This window comes from Aulonocara sp. 'chitande type north' Nkhata Bay, linkage group LG15, assembly GCF_057382095.1.
Source record: "Aulonocara sp. 'chitande type north' Nkhata Bay isolate Kocher_YH1m ecotype deep benthic linkage group LG15, A_spYH_male_GT1.1, whole genome shotgun sequence".
Classification (NCBI taxonomy): Eukaryota; Metazoa; Chordata; class Actinopteri; order Cichliformes; family Cichlidae; genus Aulonocara; species Aulonocara sp. 'chitande type north' Nkhata Bay.
In genome coordinates, this window is record NC_141358.1 from 8,048,839 (window position 1) to 8,072,608 (window position 23,770).

At 41.8% G+C, this 23,770-nt stretch overlaps 3 protein-coding genes across 7 annotated transcripts in view; 2 read left to right on the plus strand and 1 right to left on the minus strand.

The window, feature by feature from the left end:
* On the minus strand, positions 1 to 13,065 carry gpatch2 (G patch domain containing 2). 4 transcript variants are annotated; one of them, XM_086263775.1, is made up of 10 exons: positions 12,744 to 13,065; positions 11,219 to 11,462; positions 10,295 to 10,845; positions 9,410 to 9,474; positions 8,269 to 8,466; positions 6,152 to 6,272; positions 5,800 to 5,839; positions 5,474 to 5,538; positions 5,253 to 5,341; positions 1 to 2,590 (listed from the first exon to the last, which is right to left on the minus strand). In XM_086263775.1, the coding sequence occupies exons 2-10, from the start codon at positions 11,444 to 11,446 to the stop codon at positions 2,421 to 2,423; spliced, it is 1,527 nt and encodes a 508-aa protein (XP_086119901.1). In that variant the 5' UTR covers positions 11,447 to 11,462; positions 12,744 to 13,065; the 3' UTR covers positions 1 to 2,420. The 4 variants fall into 4 exon arrangements, with proteins under 4 accessions (XP_086119901.1, XP_086119899.1, XP_086119900.1 ...); XM_086263773.1 differs by lacking the exon at positions 12,744 to 13,065 and adding an exon at positions 12,280 to 12,490; XM_086263774.1 differs by lacking the exon at positions 12,744 to 13,065 and adding an exon at positions 12,280 to 12,488 and having other exon boundaries at positions 10,298 to 10,845.
* Positions 12,052 to 23,770, plus strand: part of lpin1b (lipin 1b) — a 25,180-nt gene continuing 13,461 nt past the window's right edge. The window contains exon 1 of one of the 2 annotated variants that reach the window (XM_086263770.1): positions 12,052 to 12,471. Coding sequence is in view for 1 of the 2 variants with exons in the window: in XM_086263768.1 (XP_086119894.1) it covers positions 22,582 to 22,656 (75 nt within the window). In the remaining variant the exon portion in view is untranslated. Of the gene's footprint in view, positions 12,472 to 22,450; positions 22,657 to 23,770 lie in introns of those variants that run through there. The other variant, XM_086263768.1, reaches the window with a different exon arrangement.
* Positions 12,851 to 15,486, plus strand: LOC147312439 (uncharacterized). The gene has a single exon (XM_086263771.1). It carries the CDS (start codon positions 13,379 to 13,381, stop codon positions 15,092 to 15,094), a length of 1,716 nt encoding a protein of 571 aa, XP_086119897.1. The 5' UTR covers positions 12,851 to 13,378; the 3' UTR covers positions 15,095 to 15,486.

Below are 23,770 nucleotides of genomic sequence, written 5' to 3' on the forward strand. Positions count from 1 at the left end.
TGCTGCATAAACTGCTGCTTTATTAAACCACTAATCTACATAATACTATGCAATTAAAAAGAGCCCATCATCAGGCCGAAAAAAGAAGAAACACAAAACCAGTCAAAGTTCTATAGGCAAAAAAACCCAAAGAAAATCAGCAATTTGGTACATTTTGGTGTAAGGAAGGCGCTGGTCAAGAGAAAAAGGCCTGAAAAACAACAGAAGAGAAAATTTGACAATCGCAGAATTCCTTTTCCTTGACAAAGAAAAACCTTTTCACAATAATCCAAGACAGGAACACTCTCCAGGAGGTAGGTATATCATTGTCAAAGTCTACAATCAAGAGACGCCTTCATGAAGGGAAATACATGGGGTTTACGACAATGTGCAAACCAACCCCTTCAGAACAAGAAGCCCAGATTAGACATTTAAACTATTAAATTTTTTTTTAAACAAACAAAAAACATAGATGTTCCTAGTGGAAACAGTTGATTTATGGAGAAGATAGGAAAGGCCCATTATCTACAACATAACCACAGTGTTAAAGCATGAGCATGTATGGTTCCAGAAGAGCCTGGTTACTTGGAGTAACGTGCTGTAGTGATGATGATGTGGCTGCTCACCGAAGCAGCAGGATGAACTGTGAAGTGTACAGAGCAATAGTCTCTGTGCAGATTCAGCCAAATGCTGCAAAGCTGATTGGACAGCGCTTCACTGTACGGATGTATAATGACCAAAACATACTGCAAAAGTAACCCAAGAACTTTAGGTCAAAGAAATGTAGTGCTCATAAAAATGCTGAGTCACCTTAACCTAAGTAATCAGGCTTTTTTCCCCCCTTTCTTCAAAATCCATCCTCTACCTGGGGCTGCAGTAAAAATGTAGAGATTTTTTAACAAATTATAATCATCAGGAAGGTTACCTTTGAGCCTTCTTACAAAAAAAAGACAATCTAAAATCAAATTAATAAACAATTAATGCGTTAGTCTTTTTTGCTTAGTTTCAGATTTAACAGTTTTGGTTTACAGAGGCTAAATTTCTACTGTATACCCTTTTCTTCCACATCAGAGCTCCACTCACATGTCTTTAAACTGTCACGAGTTTAATGAGGTAAGTTAGGTCCTAAGGTTAAAAGCTGTTCAGAGGAAATACTGCTACACTTTAAATATCCTGCACCATTTCTAATCAACATCTTTCTATTTTTTTTCTGGCCCCTTGATCTCTCAGCTGCACTTAAATTTACTTTAGCTATATATCCACAACAATCCGCTGTGTCTGGCCAATATGCTAATGGGGTTAAATTACCCAACAGCTGCATAGTAAATAATACAATTAGGTAAGCAGCCAACTTATTTTAATAAATGCGTCTGACTTCCTGTGTTGTGCCGCAGGTGTCTGATTAGATGTTAGCCAGCCCGCACTTCCCCACAATCCTGCGAAAAGGTCTAATCAAGCAAATTAAGCGGAAAGCACCGGTTAAACACAGGTTCCTTCCTTCAAGAGTGTGCACTGAAACGCCAAAATGCTCATATCATACCGTGTGACTGTGTAAAGTCACAGAGCGTGCTTACTCTTGGCTACGTTTGCAGCAACACTGTTTAAAAACCTTAAATTACGTTCAATGAAACGAAAAGCAGGGTGTGGTGAAACTTTCGGGCTTCGTGTGCAAATCTGTGCATACTGGTGCTAAATGAAGAGAAATTTGTAACTTGGATTTTCAGCCTTTTTCTTTTTTTTTGGGAGAGAGATTAAAAACATTCTCATGACAAGATTTCTCCAATTAAATCAACAATTAAGAAAAAAAAAAAAAAGGAATTGGGCGAGGAAAAACATCCAGATATCCAAACTTACATCAATAAAGCGTACCCTAAATTCATTACAATTAAAAAAAAATAAGAATAATCTTGAGGTATAGCCTTCTCAAACAATTGATTTTAAAATCATTGTGCAACATCAGACAAAAACCCTATCATTGATTCACTAACCAACACAGCCGACTGAAGAACCATTGCTGTCGTCACTGGCGACCTGAAGCAATACTTATTTGTATGTAGTCAACAGCACCCCAGTTCTCTGACCAGTAACACTGGCATCTGAGGTAACGGATGAGACATCACATCACATCACTTTCTCCAACATGGAGTTTCTCAAGAAGACGCATTTGCCATTCTTGTCTGTGGATCACTTTCCGTCCTTTACTTTCACATGTTAAGGAGTCTGTGCAGAGATCTCAGTCTTCTTGCAGTTTCCCCAACATGGGAAAGTTTAATTTTTGTTTCATCTCAGGTCGTTTGCTATGATGAGCAGCGTCCTTCTCTTGTTGTTCGTGCGCCTGGATTATTCCAGACCTTTGTGTGTGTGTTTTTAGATAACCCTGAGGAGAATTTCATCTCGTCCCTCCTTGGTGGGGTATATTATCCTGGCCTCACTCTGGGTGTTCAGCTGAAACCCAAACCCGTGCCTTTAGGTCTCTGGGTGGCCCGGATGGGCTCGGTAATGCCTCTTCCCTCAGGACCCAGGCCCATCCCTGGACTCCAACCCATGGTTTGCAGCATGCGGTTCCCCATGTTGGTCTCAGGGATCGGAGGTGCGTTCTCCCCGACCACTCCTGAAAACAAAGTTCACTGATTAAAGAAAGCTAATAATTTCTGTCTACGCATCCTCACTCATACCATGTTAAACACTACGTACAAGTGTCAGCTATAAAGGAGATCTTCAAAGCAGCTCAGACAATGTACGCGTGAAATGAGTAAATAATAAAGTTAGTTTGACGTGCCCCACAAACAGTTTAAACACAAAGCTAGAGACAGTTATAGCATATAGCATTATAGTAAACAACATAACAGGAAATTCAATCACAGGTAAGTGGTACATAAACTCTTCTGATTACTTTCTCTCATCTGTAGACCGTAGCCATCAACAAGCAACAAATTTTTTCCTCCCCCAAATAAAGTAAGGTAGACCTGCCTTTTGTCCTTAGTGCCTTATTGCTATGTATTACTATTGCTATGTCTGTGAATGGAGTTCACAGTGTAAGGAGTGCTTCGAGTACTAAGTCAGAGTAAAGAACGGCTATTTATATAAATTTCAGTCCATTTAGCTGGGACTGTACTAGAAGGGGAAAAAGTACTGGTGGCTGCCAGTGATACCCTCTCAGTCTTCTGGTAGATGTGCATATGGTATGAATGTAGGTGACATCTTTGTTATCATAGGAAACTTGACCTCTAACCTTAATCTTAAAAATAAATAACTGGTTTATAAAACGATGACAAGATACATCAGAGTCAAGGAATACATGCACTGAATACATGAAATTCCTTGAACTACACAGGAATAAATTGGCACCAGAAAAATGTTAAATAACTAGTTTGTCATAGTACTATCAAACTGCTAGCTTTTTTTTTTAGTCATATAAATCGAGGACAAAACATCTGAAATGTATCCAGTGGTTGGAATATTGAGGCAAAACAGCTGTTTTGAAGCTTTTTGAAGTTGATATGTGCAAAACAATTAGGTCCAATATTAGATCTGTTATGTTTTAATCACACAAGCTTAGAGATCGCTCAGTGAAAAATTTGTACATCTCAACCAGTTTGTGGCTGTCGGCTGTAGCCAGGGGAAATCGGTTGCAAATAAGGTGCTGCACCAAAAACCATCTTGTATTTGCTTTGGTTGCAACACACTGTCTGCAAGAGTGCAAGACTGTCTCGCTTCAAAGTTAAAGTAAAGAATGCGCTCGGCAAGTAATTTGCAGACAAGCATGCAAACTAGTGGCGGCCTGCTTGCGAACAAAGCAATTGCAAGAAGGTTTACAGTGCAGCACCATATAGGTCTTTTTACCTACTGTCAACCTACTTACAACCAGCAACCACTCGCCAACCTTTTTTTTAACATTATACATTTAATATGTGGCAAAACATTTTATGCTTTTTAGTCACTTTTAAAGAAATTAGAAGTGAAAAAAAAAGTTACTAGCAGTATTTTTTGGATTTACAATACATTAACCCTAAAACATTAAAATCCTCTTTCTTATTTACAGATCTGACGTTCTGTCTATCTGGTGGTTCAGCTTTAGTATAAACGTAACCATGTAATTGACTTGGCCACATTTTCAATGGTGTAACAAATGCAAGCAGTGAAGGGAAGATCATCCGTGTCTGTCTCAGACACTGATCATTTTGTCCTCCCTCTTCCTGTAAGTTCCCAGTCCAGTCACAGAGTGCAACCTATTACCCTTTTTAATCCTCCTTTCATTTGTATGCAGGGCAGAGTAAAGCTGCAAGCTCATTTCCAGACGCGACCGTCTGAGGGTTCGAGCACGCCAGGAAGGACATTTGGCCTCAGAGTACAAATATGCGCCAAGTGAGTGTCAGATATGTACACAATGCAACACTGAATATGCCACAATGATACTTTGGCAGCCCAGCAGACAGTGGTAATGTTTTCCATGTGCTTGCTGGGTGTTGCCGCCCTATTTAACTGATTTTATCCAAGTTTTTAAGCAGCCACCTTAAATAAGGACCTCATAAAGTTGAAATTAATCTTTGGTTACACTTTTTTTGTCTGCCCAATTTCTTTAATGTGTGCTCCATTTCTTCTGTTTTTAAACACAAATGCTTACCTTTCTGTTGGGCCTGGGCATAAATTAAAGAAGCCTGCACCTGAGCCAAAGCATGCATGACTCTTTAACCCACAAGTGACAGCCAACTTAATCTCATAAAACACTTCAGTACACTAATGTGGATACAATGTCAGCGTTTAGGTATAAATTACAATCAAAAACAAGATAAAGCTCCAAACTAAATACATTACAGGGCCAACATTAGCATTAACTCGTCCTTCCTCCTCCAAAAGGATAAACTGGCCCAGAGGTAAGAGGAGTAGTTTTTTTTTGGAGGAGGTGGAGGGGATGAGTGGAGGGCCTAACGGCTAATCCAGTATCTCTGCTGTGGCAGCGTGATTTAGCCAGCTGACTCTTGTCCAGCAAAGCTTAGGAAGGAAAGGGCTTTATTAATGAGAGAAGGTTGTGCAGGAGGGAGGATATGAAGGGAGAAAGATCCGCTTTCTCAAAAATATGCAGCTAAAGCGCACACTTCATCCCAGTCTGTACAGCAGAAGGTGTGAAGGAAAGCTTGGACACATTGAGCTCAACGAGGAGGAGGGGGAGGGGGAGGGGGAGAGGAGAACAGAAGAGAGCCAAAAATACAATAAAAGGAGCAGTTGGTATAAAGTGCCAGATGGTGTGCTAGGTGAAGCTAGGTGTTCAATACCTGAAGGTGCAGTGGAACCAAGGGGGGCTGCTTTGCGCCTCCGCTTGATATCCCCTGTGCAGAGCGAGCCGAGGTGTCCGCTGGTCTGTCTGTAAAACCAGTCAAGACACGCAAAAATATGATAGCACCCATTTGATCTTAAATAACAAGAAAAGTTCTCATCCCTTAACAAAAACAAAAACAAACAAACAAAAAACCCAACGAAGTCAAACTGTTCTCACCTGCTTGCTGTTTTTACTGAGCAGGTCCTCCGATGCCCTCTGTCTGAGAGTGGGTCCCAGTGCAACTGAAGGGGCAATGAGGGAGACACAAAAGAGCGAGTTACCCCTGGAATGAACTTTGTATTCTGCATTTTAAAGTCATTTTGGAGGCTTTTTTTTTTTTTTTTTGCCTTTTTTAGGTGGGTGTAGAGAGGATAGGAAAGCTGGGGAGAGAGCACAGGTGAAGGAAGGACAGTGAATGGCCTCTGAGTGGATTCAAACCCTTTTATTCCACAATAAAAGGAATAAAAGGGGGAAAAAAAGAAAGAGAGAGAGAGACAGCTTACCTGTCCGTGTTCTCTCCTTGAGCCTGAGCTGAACCACGGCCTGTCGGAGATATTATGGTATCATTACACAGAAACTATTGCTTCTCGTCAACCACAGAAACTAGTGCAGATCTCCCAAAGAAAACAGGATTATCAAGATCTTTCTCACATTAGCTAACACACAGGCAAAAGCTGAATGAGGTCTCATCATGCTTCTCTGTTGTCAAATAAAATGCTTTTATGATGTCAGTATAAAATTTATCATATCCTGCAGGTTTTTAAGTTACTTTTATTAATTCTTCAACACCAAGGTTACTTATTTAAATAGCATCTTTCATAAAATGGAAAAAGTGATCATGCAGAAAGAACTCACTCGTGGGTGTCCTGAGTTTGTCTGCTCAATCTTTCGCTGAAGCCCTGACTGGAGGTTCCCTGCAGCCCTGCCTCAGGTACCTGATGGTTGCCATGAAGGCGGCTCAACCGGGCCTGGAAACCTGACAAACACCAGCGCAGGTTCATCATTATTTAACCTTACGATAAGATCAGTGAAATCACTCAATCGGTTGGGTCAGGAACATTTCAAGGTAACAAAACACTGATACATCTTTTGAAATCCCAGCTTATATTTCAACAGGTTTGTAAACAGAGCATTATCCACTGGAAGCTGAGGTAATCTTAGTATGATGTATGGAATTCAACAAATTTATTAGACCACCTGACAATTAAATAGTGCTAATTCACACATAATTACCAAAACGCTTCATTTTTATGGCCTCCTTCGGAGCTTTCACAGAAATGGAAGCATACTGGAATCACCACCGTAGGTGCATTTCATCTAGCATTGAAACATTCTGGAGCTTTTCTTGGGCATAAACACAACAATGCTGACCAAAGAGTTTAAACTTTAACTTTTACAGCCACAGTACCTTATTCCAGGCATCTGCAGTCCAGTGTTTGTGCTCCTGGATGTCTCAACAATGGCTTCTTAGCAGCTAGCCTTCTCTTTAAGCCTCGTTTTTTCAGCCCTCTGCTTATTGTCATCCTGAAGACCTTTATATCAGTAGTGATTTTCTTTCTGCCTTTAGTACTTAAAACTTTGAAGCACTGCACAGCTGTTTTCTGCCTCTTCCTCTGCACATTTTCCAAGCATCAGTCTCAGCAATTGATTAGTCCACAGCATACATGACCACACTGTGAGAACACTTTAAGTCTTGCCCAATGTTGTCTCAAAGCATACCCAGCATCAAGAAGTGCTTTAATGCAGACTCTTTTCTTTTCATTGAGTTCTCAACGATTTACCATTTTGAAAAGGATCGATGGATTTCAAACTGAATTCACTCATTTTTCTGTTTAGGAATTCAAGTGAATTAATTTGGCATCTTAATCAAAAATAAGCAACTTTAATATTTTTTCTATGTTTTTTGTAAAACAATACATTTGAAAAATCATGGCTAAGAACAACAATTATATTTTAACAATCATTTTGATTAAACAGCTTGCACATACTGGTGGATAATCCATTGCAGAAACATAAAAAATGGTTTTGGTAATGACAGTACCTTTAATGTAGGGTGGCTGTGGCATAAACCTGTGGTCTAACAAATCTGCAAAGTTGCTCCAGCTTTACGTCCAGCAACTATGCTGTGTGATGTGGGCTCCAGCTTTTGGGCACTGATGTGAAGGTTTCAGCTGAACACCCAGAGTGAGGCCAGCACCACGTTGGTTGGAAAATAGGTAGGAGATGATATGTCACGACTAACAAGGTGTGAAGGGGGGGGAAGCTAGATTAAAGGTACTGTCATTACCAAAACTGGAGGACACTCGAAAGAAAGCTTCATGCAGCACAAGTCTGAAAAATGTTCTTTTTGGTGCTGAACACTGCAAACAAAGCCTTTCTTCAGAGATACTCTCTTATTCCACACATCAGTTTATTGCTGTAATGCTGATATGTCAGTGTGAACCGTTTGCCTCCTAGTGGTCTTTAGTGAGACTGCAACAACTTTTCACTACAGTATCTTCACTTTGCCCCTCATACTAGATATTATATTACATTATATGTTAGAAAGCTACTCCTTCCATCTGCTCCAGCTAGGGGGCACCACAGGAGATCGTTGGTTTCGACCTAGTCCCCGTCCTCTCTCTGTCAAACCAACCACATTCATAAAACTCCTCTTTGCCCATCCTCTTGCCTAGGAGCATCATCTTCACATCCTTTTCTCAATGGAGCAGCATATCCCAGTTCTAATCCAGCTCAGAGAAATTCAGTACATGCTTCTTTCTCCCAGTGCAAATCTGGGCATCTTTAAACGAGCTAATGACTCCTTACATTCTTTTACATACAAACCTACAGTCTGTTCTTCACCCCTCTTTAGAGCCACCATTGCTTTGGATGGTTGACCAAAAAAGGGAGGGGGAGAAAAATAATTGCCATTGTGTCCAAGTTTCTAAGTGATTCAAATGTGACTGTGAAAGCAAGCACCAGAAGCCTACCTCTCTGTGCCCCAGGGCTCATGAGTGGGAAGGATCCAGTGAGAATGCTGTTAAAGACAGGGTCGGCTAGATCCAGCTCCTCTGACCCAGTCTCCCTCTCCCACCAGGGAACAACTCCTGCTATCCCACAAGCACCCCCGGGCCCCGGACCGGAGCCCGGCTCACCCTCGTAGAACCAGTCACTCTGCTCATCGTCACCTAAAAGAAGGAGTATGAAAAATGGGACCTCACAGAAAAGCTGCTTAAACTCATATACAAAATGAAATAAAAAGCAATTTCACCATATTTAGAAATAACTGGGAAGGATCAATAATCAATAACGACAAAAGAGGAGAACACAGTTTCTAAAAGCTAGCAAGATGTTTGAGAGAAGTGCTTTTATGTTGTTTTTACACCTGCGCTGTTTTTTGCTGTTTAAACTGTACTCTGGTTCATTTCCCCCCTCAGTCCAGTTCACTTGTGCAGGTGTTAACAGGGTAATCGCACTCAGGTACAGAGCAAACAACCACACCAAACGCTTTTAGAGGAGGTGGTCTAAGTCCGATTCCAAATGGTGTGTGAATGCAATCTGAGTCAACTACCAGGTGCATGCTGCAAGTCTGAACTAAACATCTTCACATAGCCAGGAGTGCTTTGCATTCTGGGGTGCGGCAGAGTACCATAGTTATTCACAAACAGTACAAATAGTCAGTGCGTGTTAGCAACTAGCTGTAAAATTTATGTAAATTCCCCATGTTGGACACTCAGCCAGAACACAGCACCTTCATCTTCCTGTACTTAGTTTTTTTGCTCGAGCTCCAGACAAAATAAGTGGACTAAATGTTCTTATGTGGTTTGTACTGACCCATTTTGGTTCACTTTGACTTTTTTTTCTGCGTCAATAGAAACCAAACCACAGGAAAAAGCTACAAGTTACAAGTACAAACTCATCAACTGACTTGGACCAGGGTATGCGAGCTATAGGTGTGAAAATACCCTAAAATTAGATTGCATGCACTTCCTACAAAACACAACCCAACACAACCACTGTGTGCAGATGCGGACCCTTACCCTTTCACAAAATCCTCACTTCTGTGTGCACTTCTATGCAACATGCCAGACAGTTTTTGACACATACCTCAGTACACATCTCAGTACATACCTTGCCTCCCCTCATCATTTGTATAGAGGCCTCCATCACTGCTGTTACTCACACTGCTGGTCTCACTGAGGAAAAAATGGTAGAAAAGGAAATTCAACCAAGTGTTTCTCCACTGCATAACTATATCACAAATCCACATATATCCCATGCATTTGCAAATAACATTAATGCTAATAAATAATACCTTAGACACTTTGTGATAATATAAAACACAACAGTAACGTAAACTCCCCCATGTTGAACTACTGCTGGCAACCTTAATCTTTCCTCTGCTCTGCAGCCTTGATGAGCTCAGCACAGCTATCCACCTGGTGGCAATTTTTGTTCAAGTCCCCCTTCAGCTCACAAATGATCTCAAGAGTAGAATAAGGACTACCTCTGCCAGCTGCAGTTCATGATGGAAAAAGCCTGTCTAGCCCCAGGATGAGAGACTCCAGACAGTTCATTACCATCAAAGCCACAACAATAACCTTACTAGCCCTACAACGAGTAGGGAAACGCTAGATGGTAGTTAGCAAGTTTCCATTTAGATTTTTTTCTTCTTTTTTTCAACTATTTTTCATTCAATAAAATAAGTTCCCAATACATTCTAAATGAAAGCAGCCATCAAAGAACATGCATGAGAACTAACTAGTCTGGAACTGGCAATATTTTAGCTTTAAATAGTCGCTTCTTTTTGGTGATCTATGCACCAAACACATTTCAGACATTTCAAAAACATTTAAAAAAAGATATTAATTTTAGACAACCAGCCCCAAACACTCCCTTGCCTGCAGTACCACAAACTGACACTAAGACTCCATAAAAATCGCACACAGTAGTACATACAGAGGGAGCTACAACATCGGGAATTACGAGGCATAAAAAGAAAGGCAAAACACTAACCACCTGTCACTCATCTCCTCATCCGAGCCCTTTTGCTCCTCCAGCTCCATCTTGTCTTTGGACCCGTCTGTTGGAGAACAGACGGGGTCTTCACTCTCCACCACAACCCCTTCATCAGCAGCTTCCACTCCCAGCCGGTGTGTCGCCAGTTTCCTCTTTTTTACTCTGCTTTTGTTTCCACTTGGCTCTACCAGTCCACCTCCGCAGAACTCCATGGCACCTCTTCCCTCACTTGCACCCAGTCTATGTGGCTTGCCACCAACACGGGCTTTGGGTACAGGCGGTGGCCCAAGCATAGTGGAGGTGGGAGGTTCTGGATCTATGGGTGGGTCCACAGCCATGCGTTTGACCTTACGTCGTCGCCTAAGGCTTCGAGTCCCCTCTGCTGAGCCCAGGACACCCAGGTCATCCGGCCAGAGCGGCCGTTTACTTCGCCCCATGTCGGCTGTGTAGGGGATTCGCCGTTTGGGGCCAAGTTGTTCATCTGAGTCACTGTTGTCACGGGCATGGCTATTGGCAGCAGAGACAGCTCCTGTACTGGCACGGTAGTCCTGCAACAAATGACACTGTGGTGAATACCAGGCTGTGATGCTGATGCTAAATTAAGACACTTGCATCAACACGAGTATGTCAGCTAAGACAGAAGCAACAGCAGTGGGGCCAGATTTATGAAACACAGACACATTTTTACCCAAATAAAAATGTTTGCTATTGTCCAAAACGCCACACTATTTTAATATATTTTGGATCCCCCCCCCCCCAGTTACATTTTTCTCCTCTTCTCAAAACAACTACAGCAAGCCAGATAACTACATCCTCAAATGTAGTAAAACTGGCTCAGCTGGTCTTAGGTAACACTGTTGACACAGGGTTTCAAACAGATGTGTCTTGTCCACAGTCCCTATTCAATTCACCCTATCTCACCTTATGTTCCTCCACACTGGACTCTGAACCCTCACTGAGGTGGCCCGTCTCCCACGGTGGATGTGGGTTGTCTGAGCGTCGTTTCCTACCCCTCCGCTTCCGAGCCTGTCTCTTTAGCAGACAGCCCACTGCCAGTGCATGGTCACCTCCATCACCAAAACCACCACGGGCAGCTTGCTCTGAGCTCTCCTCCAGCGCTGACACCAGGTCATGGACCAGCTCGTCCATCGTTCGGCGAAAGTGCCTGAGATTAAGCAAAAAGGAGGGTAAATACAATTTTATCTCACACCAGGAGTGGACAATCAGATACCTAAAGCACTTACAAGCACTAACGATTTCGCGTGTGCACGTGTATTGGTATAGAGTATAAGAATGTAGCCATTATGTGTAGATTCCTATTGATGGGCAAACCGCAAGGAAACTTAAGAGACGACTCCTGACTAAACAGATGCAAATTGAAATGCTATCACGTCAGCTAGCTGTCGATAAGCCCAATTGACGGTGACAACTTTGGACATGGGAGTAAGCTAGCTGTAAAATATCTGAGACTATAGCCTGGTGATTATTCACATTACATAACGTCCATGTCTTCCCAGCAAGCAAAGCTAGGGCTAACACACGATGGGTGCACTGCTGAAAAACAGTATTAACAAATCTCAGGCGATACCATTTAACAGCCCGCGATTGTGGGTTGCAAGGTTCTCTAAATCGACGCTTGCTTTAGTTTGCACTTTAAGTTGTTAGCTTCGAGGGCTAACGTTTTCTTGCTACTTAGCCAAGCCCTTCCAAAACAAACCCTGAACTACAGAATTTAAAAGCTGACCAACTGCTGGTACGTAACAGCGTTAACATGTAATAACACTCACGGCATTAACTTATACTTAGTTTAAACAAGCGCCGCCAAAAAGTAAACAACAAACACACCCTAAAATATTCAGAAGAGCTTAGCTGCTAGCCTGTTAGCGCAGCTAGCCTTTTCTCTGCCTCTAGCCGGCTGATTCACGAGAGTGGAGTGGACGTGAACAATATGTTACGTCTCCGCGGTTTCAAACACCACCTACCAGCCAGTTCCCGCTTTGCCGATGGTTTTTAGATTAGCTGCACGGAACATGAAAGCCACCAAGTCCCCGCTATCCTTAGCCAGAAACAACGGACAAACACTGACACGCCACTGAAACCATTCTGGCACAAAAGCTAACGATCAGCTAACTGGATATGCGACAAGAGGAGGACACCGTGAAAGCAGCAGCAAGGTACTGTGTTGCCTTTGAGTGCTGAAGAAAATCTACAGCATTGCGATGGGAGAAAGAGATCGTCAGAACATAATAATATTAAGGAGCATTATAATTATTATATTTAAATACGCCAAAACTGGATAAAATATATGTATGTATGTGGTTGATGTCGTATCTATAAATATTTGCGTACCATTAACTGTCATGTATGTACACAATAACTGAAAAGCTGCTGTTGCAATAATGTACATGAATGCAACATCAAGCGCTTGACTTCCACGTGTATTTACCTGTATTGAACACTAGAGGACGGTGTAGTATAAAACTGGATCCATGGTTGAACTCTGCCCTGATAGCGGCTGGAGGAGGACTATCCTCCGCCTGTGGGCACTTTGGCACGAGCGAGGTGCCCACGGCAGCACCCGCTGCTTGTTGAGAGTAAGAGCAACAAGCGCTTTCACGTCAAAAGTCGTCATAAATTAAGCCTCCAATAACACCAGAAGCTAGTCGCTTTTTAGGGAAAAAACGACGCTAAGGGGGTTTGAAAACTCCCTAAATATAGTGACAAAATCGCTAAGTTGGCAACACTGTTTTCAGGGTATTTAAAAAAAATTCAAAACAAAACAAAACCGTGCATCTCAATGGTATTCTCTGAGCATGCGCAGAATTACGCACAGTTGTCATGTGATCCAGTGAGCGAACAAAGGATCAAAGGCTCAAAGAGCGCTGACGTCATATTCGCAGCCACAAAAGTCTATAAATACCCCCTCTTCACCTTTGCAAACACAGTTTTCTTGGAACATTTTCAGAAACGGCGAGTTGTGTTTAGCAAACCAGAAACTTTTCAGAAAGGGACTATTTTTAAACTTAAACAATTAAGCAAACATTTTTTATTGTGACACTTTGCATTAAAACGTTTAAAGAAATGTCACACGAAACATTTAATAATTCACAGTCTGACGGAGAGATTCGAGAGGAATCACAAAGACTGTATGGGTTGATGGAGAGAGAAATACCTGACCCTATGGAGCTTCAAATGAAAATTCAACAACTCCAGTTGGAGTTGAGCACCCTAAAGCTCAAAAAGAATTATTATAAAGATCATTTCCATCAGTCAAGAGATGAGCTTAAACACGTGAAGGCTCAGGCTAAAGAAAATCAGACACAGGTGGAATCTCTGGAGGCTAAACTTCAGGAACAGGAAAAGTACGTTCAGACAATGCACCATGACTTTTTGGAAAAGGCGGAATCTCTCATTGAGCAGAACAGCAGCATTGCTGCTCAGTTGTCTCAGATTCAAAGTGATAAAAACGAGCTAAAGAGACAGAACACAGATCTCAAGGACTCTTTAGAGAGACTTGAGCAGCAAGTGGGAGAAGCTCACCATGAAATAATAAAAAAAGAAGAGATAATAGAAAAACAATATAGGAAAGTATTTCAGAAGACAGAACTCACAGTTGAGCTGAAAAGAGAAATTTGTACTCTTCAGCGTCAGGTGAGACAGACACTTGATGAAAAGCAGTTGCAGGTCAAATCTCTGGAGGCTAAAATGCAGGAGCAGGTTAGCACAATTCAGAGGATGCACCGTGACTTTCATGAAAAAAAAGAATATTTCCTTGAGGAGAACAGCAGCATTACTGCTGAGATAGACAAATTAAAAACAGCAAACACAAATCTCAAGAAACGTTTGCAAAATCTTGAGTATCAAGAAAAGACAACAGAAAGTCTGACACTGCAAATATTTTGGCTGGAAGAAAAAGTCAAAAAGCAAAATTTCAAGATTGTTCATAACAAAGCTCTCATAGATGAACTTTATGAACATCTTAAAATGAAAAGAGAAATAATTAATAATCTTAAGGATGAGCTGAGACGGGAGGAGGAAGAAGAAATATTAGCTGCTGTTCACAACATCACTGGTGAACCTCTGCAGCTGGAGAATTTTGCTCCTGAACCCGAGGAGCTTGTTTCTCCTGTCTCAGAACCATCTCCTGATGTGGTCCCGACACAGGAGAATCTTGCTCCTGAACCCGAGGAGCTTGTTTCTCCTGCCTCAGAACCATCTCCTGATATGGTCCCGACACAGGAGAATCTTGCCCCTGAACCCGAGGAGCTTGTTTCTCCTGTCTCAGAACCATCTCCTGATGTGGTCCCGACACAGGAGAATCTTGCTCCTGAACCCGAGGAGCTTGTTTCTCCTGCCTCAGAACCATCTCCTGATATGGTCCAGACACAGGACAATCTTGCTCCTGAACCTGAGGAGCTTGTTTCTCCTGCCTCAGAACCATCTCCTGATGTGGTCCCGACACAGGACAATCTTGCTCCTGAACCTGAGGAGCTTGTTTCTCCTGCCTCAGAACCATCTCCTGATGTGGTCCCGACACAGGACAATCTTGGTCCTCAACCCGAAGAGCTTGATTCTCCTGTCTCAGAAGCATCTCCTGACGTGGTTCCGACTAGTGGTTCATGGCGTCATGGTGCCAAACGCCTACTTAAAATAGGTTTAGGCGTTGCCACAGTAGGCCTTATTATACCTGCAGCTTACTGGGGCTTTTCAAAGCTTAACAGTGATAGCCTATTTAACTCTGTCTGTGGCCTCCTTGAGCCATATTCCTACCTTGATGATCGATTAGTCCCTTTTTAAAGACTAGTAATGATGGACTGCTTTTCATCCACAGTCCAGAAAATCATACGTTGTTCATGTTAGACAACATGAGCAACATTTAGCTAACTTGTGCTCTCATTTTTCTTTTTTTTTGCCTCTCACCCCCCAACCAGTCGCGACAGATGGCTGCCCCTTCCTGAGCCTGGTTCTGTCAAAGGTTTCTTCCTGTTTAAAGGGAGTTTTTCCTTTCCACTGTGCCTAGTGCTTGCTCACAGGGGATCATTTGATTGTTGGGGTTTAATTTGCTTGAACTAAAAAACTTCAACATTCTGGTGAGGGGTTCACATAGTAGGGAGCACTACAAAAGCTACAAATCTTTTAAAAAGATTTGTTAGCAGCAAATAAAAATAAAGAAAACTATTTTTGAAAAACATCTCTTACGGCTCTGTTTATTTGCTTAAATGAACACATATTTTTTGTCATAGAAGAATATACATTGTCTTAAGTATTTAATCATTTTAAATTTAGCCCTGCGCTGCATGAGATAAACTGAGATGAGATAAACTGTGGCACAGACGGCTGTCGGCCTGGCGAGGGAAAGTTCTTCTTCAACCTCCAAACTGAACCCAGTTTGTTACTCGCAGCATCGCAAAATTAGACACAGCAATTTCTTAGAGTCTGGTTTAAGTCCTGAAATGACATCTCCTTACCTGTCACGGTTCTGGGTCAGTTTGACCCAGTATTTTGAGTTGTTGTGTTTTGGTGTGTTTTTTGCATTATGGATTGTTTTCTTATTCTCTTGTGGTGCTTTTGTTGGTTATGATGATGATGATGATGATGATGATGATGATGATGATGATGATGATGATGATGATGGTGATTATTAATCTATGTTTTAGTTATTCTTGTTTAGGGATAGGTTTTGTGTTCTCATGTTTATTGCTGGTTTAGTTCAGTGTCTAGTCTGTCTCTCTCTGTCCAGTCCGTGTCTTAGTTTAGTGTGTATTGTTTCCTGTTTTATTTTGAAGGATTGTGTCTTATGTCAGTGTGTCCAGCTTCGATCCCCTGACTCGTTAGCCCCAATCTCTCCCAGCTGTGTCTCCCTCCTGTTTTCCATTCCCTGATCACTTCCCTGTTCATATTAACCCTGTGTTTGCCCTTCCTCAGTGCCACATTGTTGTACCATCGGATTATGCCTGTGTGTTTTATACTGTGGTCAGTATTTTCGTGTTCACTACCCTTGTTCAGTTCATGTTTTAATTTCTCCAGCAATAAAGTTGAGGTTTTGAGTTACAATTCTGTGTTCGAGTCCTGCATTTGGATCCTCATTTCTGCCTGCCCGCACACAAAGCCCTGACATTACCAGCATAGAAGCATTCACAGTCATTACACTGTATGTACACTATATGTGAAAAAAAAGAAGAAAAACAGAAAGCCAAATATGTCTGTGAGGGTTCTCAGTCATCCAGGTCATCGTAGTCAAGGGAGCTTGCAAAGAAAGGCGTCTGGACTTCTTTAAGTTACTTGAAAACGTTTCACCTCTCATCCAAGGAGCTTCTTCAGTTCTAAGGTCAAATGGTGGAGAGTCCCAGATATAAACCTAGTGGGAGAAAGCCAAATAAGAAATACTTCTAAGCAGTAGAAGGTTGTTGACAGTAGCAAGCTACAGGTCTCTCAATATCTTTCAATATTGCTCTCCCTGAGAACGCTGTGAACAGCTAGGTTTAAGGTATTCTCAGGTATTAGAATTTAACACATTTAAGTATACTGACATAAGTAAGTTAGTGGAAGTTTCAGGTGACCTCCTGCAGCTTGCTGGAATTCTTGTCTGGATTGCCTAAGCAAACACTTGCTTGGTTGGCAACAAGATATCAAGTTAGTGGGGCACCTGAGACACACTTTGTCTAATTAATTGCAGTGTTTTGCCATTCTCAGTGAGAGATGAGAGGCCTTATAAGTGGGTTTTGATAACAATGTCCCGGGGGTACAAGCTGCAGTTTCGTCATCGATCTCACCCTTTTCAGAGAAAGTGACTTCTGTCACACTCTGTGAAGACACTGGGCTTGTCATAGGAAATATGCTACAAAAGGGCTATCACAATAGTGCAATCAGAACACGGGATTAATGAGCAAGGGATTTTATTCCACTTACTTCTTGATTCCAGATACTATATGTCCTGAAGACCATCACTCCAGGAGAGTGGTTCACCTTAGTCCTCAATGATGCTTACTTCCATGTGCCAGTTCATTTTGAACACAGAAGGTTTCTGCATTTCACCTTTTGGGAAGTGTGCATCAGTTTGCTATCCTCCCCTTCGGCCTGTCCCTTGCCCGTTGGATTTTTACGAGGTGACAAGGCCATCCTTGACCTCAATAATCCTGCTGAGAATAAAGATCCCTGATGATTTGCTTATCTGCATCCCCTTATTAATTAACATGGTGGTCTTGGGAATGTTAATTAGTTGGGCAAAGAGCTTCCTACATCAATCATAGCAGGCCAAGCTCAACCCTCCAAGACCCAAAGGTTAAAACTTTTCACTATATAAATAAAATGGAATTGCAATTTAATGAATATGTCAATAATTTATAGTGTTTTTAAATATTCCAGTATAGTAGATACATGGATGTTAATGCACAGTAATTGTACACAGTATTGTGTCTGACATTACCTCTAAGAGGGCGCCATGGAGTCAGTAACGTGTAGAAAAATGCATAGATAACAAAACTGGAATCATATAAATACGGTTACACCAGCAAAACAATGTGAGTTAACTGTTACTGTTTAACTTTTGTGTTAACTAGATTGACATTAATGAAGTCAAGGTTAAATTTTAGTAATGGTGGTTTCAAAATATTTTCAATGCACTGATAGGTGATCCAGAAGTAGAGGAGTCATCAGTGAATAATGAAACTGGAGATGTCACTTCTAGAGCAGGACATCTGACTTAATTCTAATGAACCACGTGCCATTCATTCTTCTTAAAAATTTATCACAGTAGTTCATTAAAGAAAACACGAGAGAGTGAGAGAGAGAGAATATGAACTTAGATTAAATAAATAACTCAAACAAGTAAGAAAGGAAACATTCTAAATTCTCATTGTACTGTTTTTGCATCGCACAGTTACTTTTTTTGTGACGTAATTGTGAGTAACTGTGCATCGCAATCAGTGTTGGTCAAGTTACATAAAAAAGTAACTAATTACTGATTACTTCCCCAAAAAAGTAATCCTGTTACTTTACTGATTACTTATTTTCAAAGGTAATTAATTACTTAGTTACTTAGTTACTTTTTAAAAATAATAATAATAATAATAATAAATTTTATTTATGAGCGCCTTTCAAGTCACCCAAGGACACTTTACAATAGGATAAAACACTTAGTAAAACAATGGCAGAATAAGAACAATAAAATAAAGCACAAGATAAAATGAACAAACAGTGGATTCACAGTGAATATGCAGATTTGAACAGACGAGTTTTGAGTTGGGATTTAAACTGGGGGAGAGAACCAATATTTCTTATTTCAGGGGGCAGAGAGTTCCACAACCTGGGAGCAGAGCAGCTGAAAGCTCTGCTTCCCATGGTGGTGAGGCGGAAGGAAGGTACAGTAAGCTGGACAGAAGAAGAAGAACGAAGTGAACGGGCAGAACAAGTGGTGGTTAACAGGTCAGAAAGGTAAGAAGGAGCGAGGTTATGAAGGGCCTTGAAGGTGAGCAGAAGAAGTTTGAAAATTATCCGGAATTTCACAGGGAGCCAGTGAAGTTCCTGAAGAACAGGGGTGATGTGCTGGTAGGAGGGGGTTCTGGTGATAATGCGAGCAGCAGAGTTCTGAACCAGTTGAAGCTTATGGAGGGATTTTTGGAGGAGACCATGCAGAAGAGAATTGCAGTAGTCAATACGGGAGGTAACAAGACTATGTACAAGAATGGACGTAGACTGGGTGGAAAGAGAAGGAAGCAATCTGTTAATGTTACGTAGATGGAAGTAGGCAGAACGGGTGAGGTTATTGATGTGTGATTTATAAGAAAGTGAACTGTCTAGGATGACACCAAGGCTCTTAACCTGAGGAGAAGGGAGAACTGTGGAGTTATTGATGGTGAGTGAGAAATGGTTTGCCTTCAAAAGGTTGGATTTGGTGCCAATAAGGAGGATCTCAGTTTTATCCTCATTGAGCTTTAGAAAATTAGAGGTAAACCAGGATTTTAACTCGGATAGACATTCTGTAAGGGAAGAAGGTGGGAGGGAGGAATCAGGTTTGCAAGAGAGATATAACTGGGTGTCATCAGCAAAACAGTGAAACTGAAGATCAAATTTGCGGAAGATGGTACCTAGAGGGAGGATGTATATTATAAAGAGAAGAGGGCCTAAAACTGAGCCTTGGGGTACACCAGAGGTGACGGGGAATAGACGAGAGCGGAATGATCTTAGTTGAATAAACTGGGAACGGTCGAGGAGATATGATTGAAACCAGGCGAGGGGTGTGTCAGAGATGCCGAGAGAGGAAAGTCTGCTTAGAAGGACAGAGTGAGAAATGGTGTCAAAGGCTGAGCTCAGATCTAAAAGGACGAGAATGGTGAGAAGACCAGAGTCAGCTCCGATTAAGAGATCGTTAGTGACTTTAAGTAGAGCAGTTTCGGTACTGTGACATGAGCGAAAACCAGATTGAAATCTCTCATAGATGTTATTATTAACCAGGTGTAAATGAAGTTGAGCTGCAACCACTTTTTCGAGTATCTTAGAAATGAAGGGTAGATTGGAAATCGGACGGAGGTTGTTAAAGTTGTTAGGATCTAAAGAAGGTTTTTTCAGTATAGGAGTGACTAGAGCAGTCTTCAATAAGGAGGGAACGATACCGGTGGTGAGAGAAGAGTGAATGATAGCACAGATGAGTGGGAGTAAAGAAGAGAGGCAGAATTTCACAAGCCCCGTGGGCATGGGGTCAAGATGACATGTGGCAGGTTTTGATTTACATATTAACTCGGAAATATCAGATAAATCAGGAAGATGAAAAGTGGAAAACGGCTCAAAAAGGAGAAAAGGTTCTGGAGAGGGCGTAGACACAACATTTGATCTGAGTTGCTGGTGGATGTTATCGATTTTCGTAGTCCAGAACAGCATCAAGGAGTTGCATGTTTCAGAGGAATAGAAGTGCGGTGGTAAAGCGTTGGGGGGTTGAATTAGTTTGTTGAAAACTGAAAACAGAGTCCTAGCATTACCCTCATAAGAACTGATAATACCAGAGTAGAAGCTTTGTTTGGCCTTGTTAATGGAGTCTTTATACTGAAGTACATGGTATTTATAGATTTCTGAATCAACAGTTAAACCAGATTTCTTATATTTACGCTCTAGCTGCCGAGCTTTGGCCTTCAGAGCTCGGAGGTCAGAGGTAAACCAGGGAGCAGAGCAAGTGAAGGAAACAGAGTGGGTTTTTACAGGAGCCAGAGAATCAAGGACAGTGCGTAGACAATTATTATAATATAACAACAAATCATCAGGAGTAGAATAGAAGTCCGGAATCTGAAGATTGTCCAAACTGGTAGTGAGAATGTCCATATCAATGTTCTTGATGTTGCGGAACGAAATGAGACGGGTTGGCTTGGTAGAAGAGCAGCAGAGAGTAAGGTTAAATGAAAGGAGGAAGTGGTCAGTTATGGGGATTTTAGTAGCAGAAAGATTCGAGGGAGTAAGACCAGAACAGCAGACCAAGTCCAGGGTGTGTCCTTTAGAGTGAGTGGGGAAATCGATAAATTGTTTAAATTCAGAGCCTTCGAGACAGGAGGAAAAGTCTCTGGTGAGCAGAAGGTCATTATTGTCCATGTGAATGTTGAAATCTCCCACCAAGATCACATTTGGGGAGAGAGATGAAAGATGGGTTAGTAGATTAGCAAAGTCACTGAGAAAGACAGGGTTAGGTTTGGGGGGGCGGTATACAGTAGCTATGATAGTGGGAATGGGTCCAGTCAGCTCACATGCAAGGACCTCTAGAGAACTAAAGGTATCAACATTAACCGGCAGGACTTTCAAGTGCTGGCGAAAAAGGATCGCGAGACCACCCCCACGACCTGAGCAGCGGGGTTTAGAAAATTAAACAAACCCCAGAGGAGCAGATTCGTTTAGCTGAGAAAAGTCATCAGGTTGTTGCCAGGTTTCAGTTAAGCAGAAAAAGTCAAACTTACGGTCAGATAGGAGGTCTTGGATGAGAGGTCCCTTACTTGTCAATGAACGAATGTTTAGAAGACCGAAGTTGAGTGGAGTATCTTCTTTTTTGCTAATCGCAGTGGGCGCCCTGGGCAGGTGGGCTAGAGATCGATGGTTGACAGCCCGATCAGGGTTCCTGCGAGGGCGGCGAGTAGCAGACCAGAACGATTTAGTTCCATTGGAGTTATGGAAAATCCTGCGGGACCCGCGATGGATGTATCTCTGGCGAGGCTGGAAAGTGATGCCCGGGTGGTAGTGAAGCTCCCGGAAAGGACTGAAAATCTAGCAGCACAAGCACAGAGATGCTAACATTAGCGTGGAGGCTGTTAGGTCCAGAGTGAAGGGGAACGTCCTTACATGTTTAATAGACATTAAAGCTTTAATATGAAAGGAACAACTCTTTTTATCTAGCTGTAGTGTCACTTTTCAAGAAAATCTCACATGGTCAGGTGGGAGACATTTGATGAGCTGACACTGAATGACCTTTGTACCCTTCCTCAGTTCTGCACTCAGTTCTCCAACTTTTGTCATGATGAGTCTGGTTTGCACATTTCTGTGAAGGGAGTAGCAAACTCTACTCTTCTAATATAGCAAATACTTTATGAATACATTTAATCTCTTTAAAATTAAATGTGCTGCTGGGAATCCTTGGCACTCGTGTGAATGTCACTTTGACACATAACACCCACCAAACAGTGTTTTAGACTAAGGAGCCCCCCCATCCCCACCCCTTAGACTAACAAAGGTCATCAGTTCAAACACACTGTGTATAATAGTCTAATATTAATTACAGTAATCACTGGAAGAGTCACTGGGTACTTGGGAGTCTTGGATTTCACCCAATGCAACAGGTGGTCTTGTCTCAACGTGATGCAACAACACTATACTGTCAACAAAGGATCAACACCCACAACAGGTGGCACAGTCTGAACTAATGAGACATTTACATATTAAAAGGCACTGTCAGGCATGTCTTATTAGGTAGATCTCTGTGCCAGTGCAGCTTATTGTGTCATTCTTGTGTGATCATGTCTAAAGGGAAGATGCCCAGTTCCACTAAAATGCAATTTTAGCAGGTGTCCCCCTCATCAAATGCCTAAGAAATCAAAGGGTCTGGTGCATGATGACCACTCCAGACCCAGCTCAGGTTTCCAACCAGGGGGTCTGGGTAAATTTAGTAAGACACTGTTCACTTGCACTCAACAGTCAGACACTTGACATGCGCGGAGAGAGTAAGGATACAAGTTCTTGAGCAGACCAGACTCATATCTATCGAGAGGTGGCAAAGACCAAACATCTGCCGCTGGGATTAAACACACTATGGAATCATGATATCAGCAGAAGATGGAGACGAGTTAGATGAGGCTGCTCAGAACTATGCCACTGACACCACCTGGAGCTGGGTAAAGCGATTTAAGAAAAAAGAAAATCATCTGCATGTGTGGAAAAAAACACAAAAGCATGAATAACGCTTAAAGCAAGTTATACCCGTTTGTGTGTTTCAGCATTTGTGCAATGTGAACATGAATAAAATAGTCACGACAACCTTTCAAAGTCATGCAGTAGGTTCTCTGAGTAGAAGCAGGGAGAGCGGGGTTGTATTTTTCCATAATCCACCAGTGTAAGACTAGACGTTACCACTGAAACTGAAGATGACGGGCTCAGACTCATTAGGTCAAGTAAAAGTTACGAGATACCCTACAGCAGTTGTTATCAACTATATTCACAAATGCATCCACAACACCGAAAGACAGCAGATGTTTTCCTTTTTGTTTTTCCGTATTTGTTTGACATCTTACAGTTAACTTAAATGACTTTTTAAAAACAATCTGCAACCATAAGCCCTGGAAAAGCTCATTATTTTTCCTTTTAGTCTCTGAGTCAGAGTTTAGTCTTTTCAGCCTCTGTCTCATGATCCTCAGGCCAGAATCGCCTCAGCCAATCAGAAACCTATATTATTTTAACAACTGACTCAATTAAAATGTCGTTTAACAAGAATTAGTAATACCTGAGGTAAACTGTGTTGAGTAAGTCCGGTTTATGGTGGAGTCATTTGTAAAAAATGACTGTCAAGCACCTTTCGCTGCATTTTTTGTATGTATTAAAGTGCATGACCAGATCTATGACAGGACAAGCAAACATTTTACCTGTAAATCAGTAATTCATTTAAATGTTAAATGTAGCACGTTGTCTGCAGAATGGACAGTGTGCTATTACACCCTTACATTGTAAGTACAGTATGTGACCACTGCTTAGGAAGGCAGTGAACTGACATCTCACAAGTCATCACTTCCTCTTGGCCTCACAGGGTGTGAGAACACAAAAGCAAAAATGATTTCCCCTTAGCGGGGCTGTCCTAAAAGAACAAGAACAGCTTACATGTTCACCAGTTGAGGTCTATTACAACAGTGTAAATGCACCAAGTAGAAATTTGAAGCTGATGTTTTTCTTCAGCCGAGTAGGCAAGTGAGACTGTCACATGTCAGCAGGTTTCTTGTAGCCTGACACAGGTCACGT

Excerpts from the sequence above, each read along its gene's own strand:
- LOC147312439 (XM_086263771.1), top strand. The coding sequence starts at position 13,379 with ATGTCACACGAAACATTTAATAATTCACAGTCTGACGGAGAGATTCGA.
- gpatch2 (XM_086263773.1), bottom strand. The coding sequence starts at position 12,329 with ATGTTCCGTGCAGCTAATCTAAAAACCATCGGCAAAGCGGGAACTGGC. Across the intron at positions 10,846-11,218 it reads CCAGTGTGGAGGAACATAAG|GACTACCGTGCCAGTACAGG; the intron begins GTGAGATAGGGT and ends CATTTGTTGCAG. Across the intron at positions 5,840-6,151 it reads CAAACTCAGGACACCCACGA|GCCGTGGTTCAGCTCAGGCT; the intron begins GTGAGTTCTTTC and ends TATCTCCGACAG.